We start from the raw sequence: 13,736 nt of genomic DNA on the forward strand, positions 1-13,736 counted from the left end.
CAAAATTAGGGGCATGAGGGAAGTGAGCTGCTGGTTGCCTTCTTCTTCAATCCTCTTTGCAGATAGGAATCTAGACACTGGACGTTCTTCCTGCTGCATAATATATACCTTTCCTCATTCTTCTGAGCAGTGTATACCTTGACTCATTTCTGTCCAACTTCAAAGGCACAGAAATCAGAGGGAGATCTCTCAGACCTCTTCTCACCAGAATGAAGTCATATCGTCTCACCTCAGGACAGGCAAACAGTGAGTAGTCTGAGCTGAGATTTTAAAGATGAGGGTGTTATCATTTCATCTTCAGGATCTAGTTAACATCCAAGCTTCTTATCCAAGTTTGTCTAGATCTAGTAGGCAAAAATGCCAATTTGGATTTTATTTTAAAATAGTTAAATAGGTACAGTATCTGTTTATTGAGGTACAATTATTATCAGGAGAAGTCAAAGAGCAGACACAGAATGCAGGACTCAAAATCTAAAGTAAGACTGCTGAAAGAATAACAATGGTTCTATTGTACTCCAGTACAAAAGCAAATATGATGGCCTAATTGAATTTTATTGGGTGCTGCTTTCTAATTGTAGATGTGACTGAATGATCCAAACTGTAGAAGGTGGTTGGCTAATACTCTGAGTAGTGTGATTCCTTAAGAAAACCTAGCTATGACACAGCATCCACCTTTAATTGGTACCTTTCATCTCAGATAACTGAGGAATTAAGAGGATAAACACAGCCACCTTAGGTTTTCATTACTTGTCTGTCTCTTTTATAGGCCTTTACAGTTCAGTAGCTCTCAATGTCATGAAGCAACCAGTTCACGAGAGAAGTCTCCAAGAAATTCAACACACACAAGTTCAAAAGGCTGGTTGCTTTAAACCCTCTTTGAAGCTTCCACACATGTGAAATCCAAGCAGTTGTTTTAAATAAAAGCTCTAAATGTGAGCCATGGCAGCTCAGTCTGCAGAAGGCTTGTGAATACAGAAGAGTAGACTGACAGCACAATTACCTGTAAGGTGTGCCCACTGCGTGCTGGGCTTGGGTTTTTGTTCATGTCACCACATGTGACAGAAGGTCACCCGAAAGGTGATTCCTGCTGTCCTACCACTGCAGTCCTCATGCTGACTGGCTCTGGCAGGCAGTCCTCCTGCTGAGGACCGTCTTCATCTATCACAGCTGACTCCAGCCGTGATTTGGTTGGGAAGGATGTGGGCATCATGCCATGATATATGTCGCACTGGGTGACACTAGCTGTGTGTGGTGGCAGAACCCCCTAACTGCCTCCTTACTCCCTCTTAATTCTGAATATCAACAATTAATACTATCCTCTAATTCTCTCCAAGTCTGTGTTTGCACAGTATTGTTGGATCCTTTTTTATGGGGCCATGAATGGAGAGACAAGACAGGTAATTATTAGGTGAGATCAATCTGTCTATTGAGAGCACTGGGGCTATATGACTCATGGAATTATCTGAGTAGACAAACAAACCAGAAAGTATTAAAAGAGTGGTTCTGATCAATACAAATAAAAACACATTTTTGTTCTTGCTGAGAACAGGGAGAAAAAGGAAAAAAAAAAAAAAAAAAAAAAAAGTAACCTTGCAATATAGATTGGCTTGGTTTGAAAACACCCATAAGGAAGAAAAGGTTATAGCTGGTCAAGTTCACAGACCTGGTGGAAGTGGTGTCCTCTTTCACACATGGATCAGGCTTTCAAGAACTCTCCAAAGTAGCAGAAACTTAGGTTACATTTCTTCATGATTTAGGCAGAAAGAAAATTGGTATTTGAGTCTTACATTACTTGAGCTCTAAGGCAGTAGAGAACTCCAGACTGTGCTTCTCTCAGTTCTTTTGGTTGAGGCTGGTGCTTTTTTCCAAGAGACTTGAAGACTGAAACAGACCACAGGAGAAAGACGCTTTACATGGTGGTAAAGATCAGATTGAATGATCTTGAAAAATGATGATGATTGAAAGATGAGATTACTCATCTGAATGGTGGAATTATCTCTAAGACCCTCTGGCAGGCTCCAGTTCCATATCCAGTGAAAGTTCATTTATACCTTGCAAAATGAAGTGGCACTAACAAAAAGCTTGAGAGCGTACAATGCCAAAGTCACCTCCAACCTTTATGGGAGGTAGGGGAGATGTGTTAAGCTGAGGAAGGGGGGATGTAGCAAGCCTCTCACAACCTGAAAAATGATCTGAACTGCTCCAGTGAAAGGGAGGCATTAAGCCTTCTTATAATGCTGGCTTGACCACAAAATTGACACTCAGATTTCTCAGAAGTTCTGGAAAATCACTTTGAAACACATTTACCATCTGCCAGGATAAAAACAATGTCAAACTAAGTCACCCAAAATGTACAATCAAATCTTCATTAAAAATAAGGCCACCTCATTTTTAGGGCATTTCTCATAGCTTAGTGCTCTTGTGTAGTTGTATTCCAAATACACCTACAAGCAAACCTTCTCCTTGGTGTCTTACAACGAGCCAGTACCTCCTGGGCTGGACTTGACCGCAACTTCTTGTCTCCTCAGACAGACTGTAAATTAAATAGGAGTGAAAGTATTATACATTATAAAAAAAATAATTTAGTTAATAGAAAGATGCCTAGGAAGGCAGCCAAGTGACACATTCTGAGTATTATTTCCAAGCAAATATTGATTGCCATTTGTAAAGAGATAGCACAAGATGTAAAGCTATCTTGAGATCATAACCATAATTACTGCTGTCTGAGAACTGGTATGACCCTTGATGCAGATACCAACCATAATGATGAATGTGGGTCACTTTTTTTTTTTTTTTCCTGCAAGTTCTTGACCTTTGAATTTCTGTTCCTGAAATCGGTGTTTCTTGTATGCAGCTTTCACTAGGTTATTAACTTTGGAGTGAACTATTCTCCAAAGTATGCTTCATTATCCATAATAATTCCACAAAAGTTAATTTACAATAGTAGTAGTTTTGACTTGCAGGAAGACCTAACAGATTACCGTTCCAGCATGTTGGACACCTGCAGACACACATGATTAACTCTGAGAAATTTATCTTTTCCATTGGTTAGGTCTCATTTTGTTTGAGAGTTCATATTAGCTGACCAGGTGTTTTTCAGCACTACATTTCAAAGACAGAGGATTAGCTTTGTCTGACTTAAGTAGGAATGTTCTTGAATGATTAGGGAAATTCATTTTGGCTATCTGATGCCATCTAGAAGGAAGGTATGACAGTGGTATGTGCCATGCAGCTTGGAAACCTGCAGATAAGATAAAGGTTTTCCACTATTCTACCATTAAACACTCAAGCAACCGAATGAGCATAGCCATAATCGCCAGCCTTGATCACTCAAGCACGTAATACAGTTCAGTGCTTCAACATCTAAGGTGTCACCTTGGTAGGAGTTATTGAACATGTGGTCTCAACAATTGCTCTATTAAATGTGAATGGCTCCTATTGCTTCTCATTATCCTTCTGCAGCACAGTCATAACCAAATAAAGCAGGAGGAGACCTTAAGAGATTTGTGCCTTCTTGTGAAATAATTTGGCACCAGAGACAATTAATACAGTTGCCCCTTTCAGAAATTAGATTTGCTCTGTCCATGTCCTGCAGATTCTTGCTGCTGAGGATAATTCTTCAAAATCCTTAGAAAATTTCAACAAAACAAAAATGGACCGGAGCAGAAAGCAAATCCTTTCTTATGCTACCTATTCATGCAGGTTTCTCTTTCAAATAGGCTATCTCAGAGCATCAAGACAGGGAAAGTACTTCAGTAACTGACTGTCAGAACTGTGCAAGACAGATTATGCACACATCTTCAGTGTGGAGAAACTTATCCGCTTGTACTCAGAGAATGCCAAAGTGGACGACAATGGGAAAATGATTAACAGAGTGGCAGTATAATTTGTGAAGCAAATTTATGTTGCAGCAAAGAAAGCATTGCCAGATGCCATTTTTCCCAAGTCATGTTGGTTCCCATCAAATTCATTCAGTTTATAAGTATAAAGTCATGATTTTTCCAATTTGGCTCAGGTTATGACTGTCAGGATGCTTTCTCTCCCATCTCCTGTATCACCACTACTTAAAGAACCTCTGTGCTTTACATTCTTAGCACAGGCATTTTTGTGCAACCTTACACACCTTCAGTGTTGCCAAAGTGACTTCATTACACTTCCGTGGCTTTACACCTAATCCAGCACAGCCATTCTCTGATGAGAATCCAAAAGTTAAGCGTACAATTCAGCCTACAAGGTATATACAAGATTCTTTGGAAAGAGCTCACTGTGAATTTCAGAGCAAAGTCTGAAACTGTGGGACTGGCAACTAGCAAAAACATCAACCATCTGTAAATCTGATACGGAAATCCCTGAACAGAATGAATATCAATGAGGCAGTTGATGTGCCAACTTGTCTATGGACTACATCAAATATCTCCATTTGGCTTGTACTTTGCTTTTCTGTCATTTTCCCTGTTGTATGTTTCCTCACCTCTTGTTGTCGATTACTTGCAGTTACACCATTAAAACAATCAGATTATATCCTCCGTTAATAACTGCTGCATTCCCTTCAGATGCTAGATGAAGAAATTATTACAAAAAGGAAGATGAAAGCTATTTTAATTCTGGGAGAGAGAACAACGAATAAAAAGACAGAGTGCTCAGGGCCCCAAAGCAGGAATTAGCAAAAAAGTTGCCAAAATAGTTCAAGAGACATCACACAGCCAAGAATGGTATTTTCAATTTACCTCTGCAGCTCAGACAGGGATCACAAACACCCAGTTGTCAAGCAGGGAAATGACTGATTCCCCTTATCAAGGCGTTCATTTGTGACTTGATGTTGATTGTCAATAGTTGTCCTAACATAGGGAGGACAACATTGATCATTGTTCAGCTCCCTTCCCTCCATTCCCATATCCTGAAGAAGGTATTTGTACAACTTTGCCAACATTTAGCTTTTTGTTGCCTTGGACTAGATAAACCACTTCTCCAAGCTAGCAACAACCTCACACAGTTTCTCTGATGAGCTTAGAAACCATGGTGACAGTAGAAATATCTAGGATGAAAGACAGAGAAATTACAAAGTTATTTTTTTGAGAATAACTGCAGGGAAAGGTCTTACATTTTTCTTCTAAGATTTGAGGCTGGGTTGATAATCTTGATGTATAAAACACACCTTTTCATAACAAAGACAAGATTAGAGTGCTAAGAAGTTTTCTGGAAAATTAGCCTGCATGGTAAGACAATTCAGGGATTTTACTCCGCCAACTTAACGGAACCCAAAACCACATTCTTTTTGTGTTCAGATAGGGCCAGGGTAAAGATCCAGTTGATCAGCATTCCAGGCTACTGTGAAATGTTACACCCATTTTTACAGATGAGTAAGCTGAGATGCACAGTGTTGGTGTCAGTCAAAATAAGAGCTCAAGGAAGTAAGTTTTATGGTCTAGTCAGTAGCCAGAAATACTTCCAACTTTCTGGGTAAAAAAAAAAAAATCTTTCAAAATGTAAATGCTCATCTATATTTATGTAGATGTACGTCTACAGGGCATCTTCTTCAGCTACCAGGCAGAAAATACTTTGGATTTTCATTTCAGTTAATCACCCAGGTTGTGATCCCCATGATTGCACTCAAGATTAAAGGTATGAGATTATGGATGGCCTCCTGGGCATTAGAAAAAACTTTTATTACTAGCAATTGTTCTTCCTAATCATAATAAAATGCAAACTAAATAAATTGTATTATCATTATTGTTATCTTTGTATCCTGGTATGTGATTTGACTATGAAAAGCAATGACTAGATTTAATATTATTATTAAAAATAATAATACTACCTCTGTATTACAGCACAAAGCATCTAGAATTTCCAGCCAAAGACCAGGCATCCATGGTGCAGCTAATTTTAGTTCTTACTAGCAGTTATTGCTACCTACAAAAAATAGCATGCTTTATACAAGCTTTCACGTGGCATAAGCAGAATTCACTATCCCGCAGGCAATCTGGGGACCTCCTTTCCCTGGAATCCAGAGGAATTAATATCCATCTCAGGCATTCAGTGCCAGCCTACCTTTGATACTTCCCAGATTTCCATCCTCTAATTAAGGATGAAAGAAGCATGTGTCCCTCACTGAACCCAGCTGTCTTGGAGGAGAACTTCCTAAGAGCTATTGTTAGGAAGAGGAATGAGGTATTCTTTTCCTATAGTGACTTGGCAAAAATAGCTTAACAAACCAGCCAGCAATCCCGGGTAAACAGTAAGATCCTCAATTAAAGGACAGCCAATAAAGCAAGAATAAGCAAAGAATTACTAGCCATGGACTTGCCTGCTCATCAAAGCACAGATGAATGCAGCTATGCCGACATAAATACGTTTAGAATGTATGGTATGGTGTATCTAGCTACAACTCTTCCTTCATCCATACTAGGAGTTCTACTGTCACAACTGTTTTGCATTAAAAAAAATCACATTGCTAACAGAGAAAGAGTAAAATAAATGCTATGCAGCTGAAGCTAAGTGTGGCATTTTTCTTCTGAAGTTCAACTGCTCAGTGACCTACCCCATACCATCTGCTCTTTTCATGGAGTTTTTTTCTTCACATTGCTATGTGACTGGTGGCCCATTGGCAAAGGACCCAAAAGAATTATCTGGAAACTTAACATCTTCAATCTGCAGTGGTTAGACAGGATTTTTTTCCTCTGAGATAAAAAAAAATAAATAAATGTGTGCAATCTGGCTGCATCTGAATGCCAAAAGCAATATGACAGCTCTTAATGTCTGGGAAAGGCTTTTTTAAAAATTTGATTCGTTTATTTATCTTTTTTTTTTTTTTTTTTTCCTTTGGCCTTGTTTCTTAAGGAAATGAGGCTTAGGAAATCACACTCTGCCTGCCAAATATTTTGAGTAGCTTTTGAACCTGTTGCAATTCCTGAGCCAAGTCCAGCCTAATATGATCAAGGGGTAAAAGGACTCAAAAGTTTATGTCCTCAGAAGTTTTGTGAAAGTCAGGGAAAATGAAAAGAAAAATCAAAATGAGGACAAACCACTGTGGTTGTAAAGACTGAAGTAAAACCTCAAGCTATCCTTTAAGTTTGCTGTGGCCAGCTGATCAGCACAGGTGTCTCTGAACCTGCTTTATTCCCTCTCTTAACCCATCAATCGTATGTCTTTGGGTGGTATGTGGGCAGTGTAGGAGCAGAGATGTGGTTTTACAGCTACAGGTGTGCAGGAGAAGGTAGGAGATGCTGTGCCCAGGCTGTATTAGTTCTGCTTGTGGAACAGTTTTGCTTATTTTCCGCTTTTGCCTCTTACCTGACAGTGTTTTCTTCCCACAACGAACTAAGTTATTCATTATCTATCATCTTATTTTTATTATAGATAGATCTGTTCAAGCTCATGGCTAAGACCACAAAAAAGTATATCTCAAAGAAATATAAGCCCTCTGACTAAATGAACAAATTAGGATAAGTTAAGGGGAACAGATTAATCCTTTGAACACTGTGAGAAGCTGTTCTGGGTGGGACACTCCCCCAGCCCCTTTTAAAATTTATTTTCTTTCTCCAGAAACCTTCTCCATTTTGGGTGTCTTTTTCCCATAGCCATCTTGCCAAGTCACTCTCACCCCAGGACCACTGCTCTCTCTCTATTGCCCCCTCTGCCATCCAACTATATTGAAGATCTAGAGAAAAAAGATATTTATTCTGCTAGTTTGCCATGGGCCTACTTTGCTGGACACTGTTTCAGAACAGGTGAAATATTGTTTTAATAAAGCTCAAGAGGAGAAACTATTGAATACGTATCTCTGGAGGGACCTTTTACTTTAAAGGTAAGACTGTAGGGAATTCCTGTATGAGACCATTACCACGGGGACAGAGGGTAGTACACTGGCTTCAGATACGGGACACTTCTAAGGTACTGATATGTATTCTTTAGCTCCAGACATGTGTACAGATGTCTCTTTCCCTTTCTTTTCTTCATTCCTGGTACTTTTTCCTCTTGCATTTTGCATTTAAAAGGCAGCTTTCTTCATAATAACCTCTATCAGGGCTGTTTCTTCCCTCCTTACAAACTGTAAACATTAGTTTACCATTGAAGACCAAGAAACATATCCCCTTAAAAAGCTCCACGCTCACAAAATTGATCAAAAAAGCTGTGTTTACTGTTTTTAAGTGGATATTACTGTTTTAATCACATGTATTTTAAATAATGATCTGTCGCAAGTCACTTTTTTTTTTGAGAGAAAATAAAACACTCCAGTAAGTTTACACCTAACTTCAGGTGGTTTTCTTTATTTACTGAGCGTGGCTTACGAAGTAGGGCTGAAAGATCGCCCGTTACACGACAAGAAGGGCTGTGCACGAGTGTGAGCGAAGTAAAAGCGCCGTTTATTTAAGTTATGTGGTGCCGGCGGGAGCCCGGCGCCCCGTGAGGCTCCCGGTGCCGCCCTGTCCCGGCCCATCCGCGCCTACAGCTCCCGTCAGGCCGCGGCTCAGGCCCCGCAGCCCGCCCGGGAGCTGCCGTCCGTCCCCTCCCCGCCTCGCCGGGCGGCACCGCAGCGAGGCAGAGGAGCGGCTGCGGGTCTCGCCCCGAGCGGTCCGGGCCGGGTACCGAGCCGGGGGGCACGGAGCCGTGCTGAGGAGGCGCGGCGGGCAGCCCGCGGCGCTGCGGGGCCTTCTGCAGGCGGCGGCGCCGCTGCCCCTCCCTCTCGCTAAGATGGCGGCGCCGCTGGCGGTAAATTCGGGTAAGCGGAGCCGCGGCGGGCGCGGCCCGGGCGGGCAGCGCTGAGGGGAGGCGGGCGCGGAGCGGGCTGCGCGGCCCGGGGGGGCTCTGGGGGCGGCTCTAGGGGCTCGGCGGTGGGGGTAGCTCCGGGGTCGCACGGTTTGAGCCCGTCCGCAGTGAAACGCGAAACGCAAAGCGAAAGGAGGGAGCTCGTCCCGCGGGGAGGGGGGCGGCAGGCACACAGAGCGGGTGCGGGCTGCTGAGGCAGCGCTTACATGGTGTAACTGCACGGGAACACCCCCCCCCCCCCCCAAAAAAAAAAAAATAATAAAATAAACAAAACGCAAACACCACCACCCAAAACCAAACAAAAAACCCGCCCCAAACCTAAGCAATGCACGCACCTCCTTGAAGCAGACCCAGCTCAGGGCTTTACCCGAAGCTGCTGGAATATTTGTGAGGATGGAGACGCCTGCAGAGGCTCCTCTGGGCCTCAGTTCTAATGTTTGACGATCCTCAGGGTAGCTTTTTGTTTTTATTTCCCTGATGGAGAGTTTCTGCATTGCAACTTGTGTTAGTTGCCGCTTATCGTCCCGTGGGATATCTCTGTCTCCATTTTCTGCGTCCAGTGCCACTAAGTAGTTGAAGACAGCAAACCTCCAGTTCCTCTTTAGTCACTCACTTCTTAAGACCTGGCATCTTCAGTTATTTTTAGTGCCACTGTCCTGATTCATCACGTTCTCTGCTCCCCTATTCCAGCATCTGTCTTGCTCAGAGGAGCCCAGCGCTCAATGTAGCACCGGAGTGATGCCCTTTCAGAGATGTCTGACACTGACAAATCACTGCCCTACAGCTGCTGGCTGCAGTGCTGTTCACACAGCTCAATGTGCAGGGACCACGATTTTAGCAAGGGCGTGCTGCTCAGCTTAGCATTCAGCTTCTTATCTACCAGGACACTCTGGTGCTTTCTGTACAGCTGCTTTCTGGCCACTTGGTCCCCAGCTTGTCCTGTTGCATGGAGTTTTTCTGTCTGTGGTGCAGGATTTTGCATGTGCTAGCATTTAATTTCCCTTAGGTTAATAGCGGGAGAACAAGACCCTGTGAAAAGCAGTTGTGACTGGAATGTGGGCATGGCCAAAAGGCGGAGTCTGACATAGTGGCATAGTTAATAAAGCCATCAGATTTCAAAAGCTCAAATCATGTGTCAAGGAAGGAGTAAACCTACTGAGAATGTGTTTTGATCTAAGTGAATCGCTAAATGATTTGATCTAAATAAAGCCCCCTCCCAAAAAAAAAAAAAAAAAGGAAAAAGAAAAAAAACAATACAAAAGCAGAGACCCTCATTGGAAGATGAAGAAGGGTGATTATTCCTGTGATTCACAGAATCTGAGAAGTGGCTTTGTTAAAGTGAAAATTGGAGCCATTCAAGCGGGACTAGACCTTCTTGCCATGTAATGTGTACAGTAAATCCCAGTAAATTCTATAGCCTTATAATTACAATAGGTCGAGAAGGGGAACCTTGTACATGAAAGATGAGGTAGAAATTAAAATGGATGTGGATAGAACATGGATTTTATCCTAGATTTTATTTTATTTTATTTTATTTTATTTTATTTATTTTATTTTATTTTATTTTATTTTATTTTATTTTATTTATTGTGGGGACGAATATAGCATGATTAAGTCTCTAGCTTGACAAAAATGTTCAGGCATAATCGTAAACTGCTGTTGTCAACAGAAGCAACCTAGCCCAGCCTTCCTTGCTTTCCCTGGTAGGATGCTCAGTCCTAAAACTGAGAATGGAAACAAAGTAAGGTTAGCATGGTTGCTAGCAGCAGCAAAGCAGTCCAGCTGGTTTTCCATCTTGGTTACTTATTCCTTCTCTGCAATAGTCTGTCTTTCTGCTAGTGTAGTTTTTTGTGGTGTCACAGAGCAAACTGCGTTATAGATGTGATCCTGCTGAAAATGAACTCTTGGATTAGTTTTCAGCTAGGCTGGATCCTTCATTTGTTTTAGTGCTTGACAGCACATGTGTTTGGGCTGGTGCAAAGCTGTAGGGACAAGAGCAAACAACTGGGCAAGGGAAAGAGTTGAGCAGCTTTTGGCAGGCATTGGATTGCTGTTGCTGCTTATTGGACTCTGCAACTTCATAAGAATGAAGGCTGGAAAAGGCTATTTAGAATAGAAGTAGTTCTCTGAACTTGGTGAAGATACATGGGAGAAACAGCTTCCAAGACGGCTCACATAACGGTAAAACTGACTGAAATGAGTGGTCTCACTTGAGACTTGCTCTCGTTCCTGTGCTTGGGTTGCTCACTTGCTATGCTTCTGCATGGCCCGTGCTACCTCAGCGCTACGGGCGTCCGTGCTGCGTTCTGCGTTGCTTTGCCTTTGAGGGGCTGTCTTCACTGTATGGCAAAGAGGGGCATCTATCTTCACTTCAGAGCACACCACTTGGTGTTGTGTCTTAATGTGAACAGCCTTGTCAGGATGATGTGTGGATGGATATATTTTGCTTTGATGCCCCTTGGGGTTACCTCGAGGGTTAGAACGGGGCAGGACAAGCTACATGAAGGTAAAATATTGCTCCTGTACTTGATTTTAGTTCATAGTGTTACCTTGCACATCACCAAGGGAAAAAAATAAAAGTCAAGCCAGTGTTAGGTGAAATACTGGTATTTTTGCATGTGGGCTAACCTGCAGGACACAGCATGCAAAACCCACTGCTAGGAAATGCTCTGAAACAGATGAAACTGTAATCAGGCAGAGGTTGACGTGGCAGCCAGCAGATAAACTGAACACAATTGGCAACAAATTTGGCACATTTAGCAATGACTTGCGGTGTGTAGAATCTGCAACTTTCAGGAATACAGATGACACGTAACAAGGGAAACGTTTTGGCACTTCTTGTTAATGTGAGCCTTATAAATCTTGAGTGTTTTTTGTTTTTTTTTTTTTAATGGGCCGTTAATGCCAAGCGGTAGGAATAATTTCTGCCTGTAAGGTTCTTGGTTTAGGCAGTGATGCTGCCGGAATTCTGAAGACTACTTCGGTAAGCTATTTTTGTGAGAAGTGATGCAAATGAGGAAACTTGTAGTGCAGTCTTCATGCTACAGACTTTGAGTTGTGAATGATGCTGCTTCTAGTGAGGAGGAGATCGTTTAGCTGTAGTACTGACTTTGGAGTACGCAGAGGAAACTTTCTTTCAGTGTTGAGGAGGAGAGATTCTAGAGAGTGGTTGGACTCAGCTTAATTACGAAGAACTGACTTAAATTAGTGCTTGCTAACTTCCAGCACTAATTTTGTCTCAGTGTACTGAGGTAAGTGTTCATGCTGGTCTATTTCTAGTAAAGCAAATTCATGTCTTGATGAAGCTCTTCCAAAGAGTGTTAGAAACAAGTGTCTTATGAATCCAAAGCACTTGTATTTCTGTATTTTAATTAGAATGAGCAGGATGAACAAATGGGAAAACGCCTATGTTGGGCTTACAATTTTTGTTACTTACGTAGAATTGCCTTTACATTTATGATTTTGGTTCCTAATCCATATTTTATTCTGCACAGTGTGGTGCAGTGATGCTTCACATTCTGTTAGCTCTGTTGTTCATTTGTAGTCCCTCATATTAGGTATTTCTTAGTTTTGGTCTTTCTGTCAAAAATGGAAAGCAGGAAGCCCGCCTTGCCGAGTTGCATTCAGGTTCAAGGTCTGTCCAGTTCTTGGTGATTCTTTGACCTTATTGGAGTGGATGGAATTTCTTAGGTATAGAAGGACACAAGACTATAAGATGAATTTCAGCCCCTGAACTTACCTGTTTGCATCATGTTTTTTGTTTCTCAAACTCCCTAAATGCAATTAGGTTTTATATCATGCAATTCTTGTTGGTGGTGGTAACTTACAAAAGGGAAAATGCACTTTGCTTGATGTGCACAACAATCTAGACTGCAAAGCTGGGATAAACACTAAATTAAAAAAAAGTCTTTTTATAGAAAATACTGTATGAAGGTTTTTTTTCTTTCTTCCATTTCAAATGCGCTTTTTTTTTTTTTTTTTTTTTAATCTTTCAGCTGCCAGCTTGTGGGGTCCATATAAGGACATATGGCAAACTGTAATGAATGCCATTTGGAAAAGGCAACCTGAAGCTATTCATCGCCTCGACCAGGTTTTAAAGAAACACAAATCTGACTTCATTTCTCTCTTCAGAAATCCGGTACTGGACTAATGCTCTGTTGCAAAATGAGTTTGAAACTTGATTATTTAATCTGTTTTGTGTTGTCGGAGTGCAAACTCTTTAGGCCTTGACTATTCTTTTCATTCTACATTTCTACAGTACATAATGCAAGTATGTTAAAACAATCTTCTGTTGTAAGAATGGAAGTTGCTTGAAAAATAGATACTGCTTTGTGTCTTGTAGAGGATAATTGTATCTATAATGTTTTTTTTTTCCCCTCTGATTATTTGAATGCTGTTTTGAAGGAAATAGTAAAAGTATTTGACAATCCCTGAGTTAAGTATTGTTTTTTCTGTGCTCCTTTTACATGTCTAAAAGGAAGCACAAAACAACTTCTGGCTTTGGTCCATGCTCATGCTTCAGCTAGTTAGATAAATGAACGCGCAGAATCAGTAAACATAAATTTACAAAATATAGACTGTGAGTTGTTAGGAATGTGAGATTTGGAAAAACTCGCTGGTTCTTGGCTGATGGGTCACAAGGTAACAATTATAAAATGTCTCCTGTTGTTACTTTTGAAATAGCGTATGGCTTTGTAAGACTGATAGGTCAGAAAATAAGTTGGGTATAGAGCTTTGTCTATGTATTTTACCATTATTCGCAGTAAACTAAATCTCAGCACTGATTGTATCATATTATTTTTGGTATATTACCACACCAAGGCTATTACTGTGCAAACACGAAGCATTTTTAGGATGCCTTTACTATCTCTGTGTTAAAAAATGCTGCCTTTGTTTTTTTGACAACAATGTAACCCCTCAGAACTGTATTTGTGAGGAAGGATTAACGTGTAAAGCTTTATTCAGTATTT

The 13,736-nt window shown here is 41.2% G+C and overlaps 1 protein-coding gene and 1 long non-coding RNA gene across 4 annotated transcripts in view; one reads left to right on the plus strand and one right to left on the minus strand.

The window, feature by feature from the left end:
• Positions 1-1,744: 1,744 nt before the first annotated feature.
• On the minus strand, positions 1,745-6,185 carry LOC106018638 (uncharacterized). Of its 3 annotated transcripts, none has more exons than XR_002404315.4 (4): positions 6,049-6,185; positions 4,728-4,838; positions 2,449-2,533; positions 1,745-1,881 (listed from the first exon to the last, which is right to left on the minus strand). It is a non-coding gene; the product is annotated as an uncharacterized lncRNA (long non-coding RNA). The 3 variants fall into 3 exon arrangements; XR_002404316.4 differs by lacking the exon at positions 6,049-6,185 and adding an exon at positions 5,816-5,952; XR_011808415.1 differs by lacking the exon at positions 6,049-6,185 and having other exon boundaries at positions 4,728-4,867.
• A 2,375-nt stretch (positions 6,186-8,560) lies between these two features.
• The window catches only part of NUP205 (nucleoporin 205), a 49,702-nt gene continuing 44,526 nt past the window's right edge, over positions 8,561-13,736 (plus strand). Inside the window, exons 1-2 of the mRNA XM_027452708.3 lie at positions 8,561-8,719; positions 12,762-12,904. Coding sequence (XP_027308509.2) covers positions 8,692-8,719; positions 12,762-12,904 — 171 coding nt within the window. The 5' untranslated portion in view covers positions 8,561-8,691. The remainder of the gene's footprint in view (positions 8,720-12,761; positions 12,905-13,736) is intronic.

The sequence above is a fragment of the Anas platyrhynchos genome, chromosome 1 (assembly GCF_047663525.1).
Source record: "Anas platyrhynchos isolate ZD024472 breed Pekin duck chromosome 1, IASCAAS_PekinDuck_T2T, whole genome shotgun sequence".
NCBI classification, from domain to species: domain Eukaryota; kingdom Metazoa; phylum Chordata; class Aves; order Anseriformes; family Anatidae; genus Anas; species Anas platyrhynchos.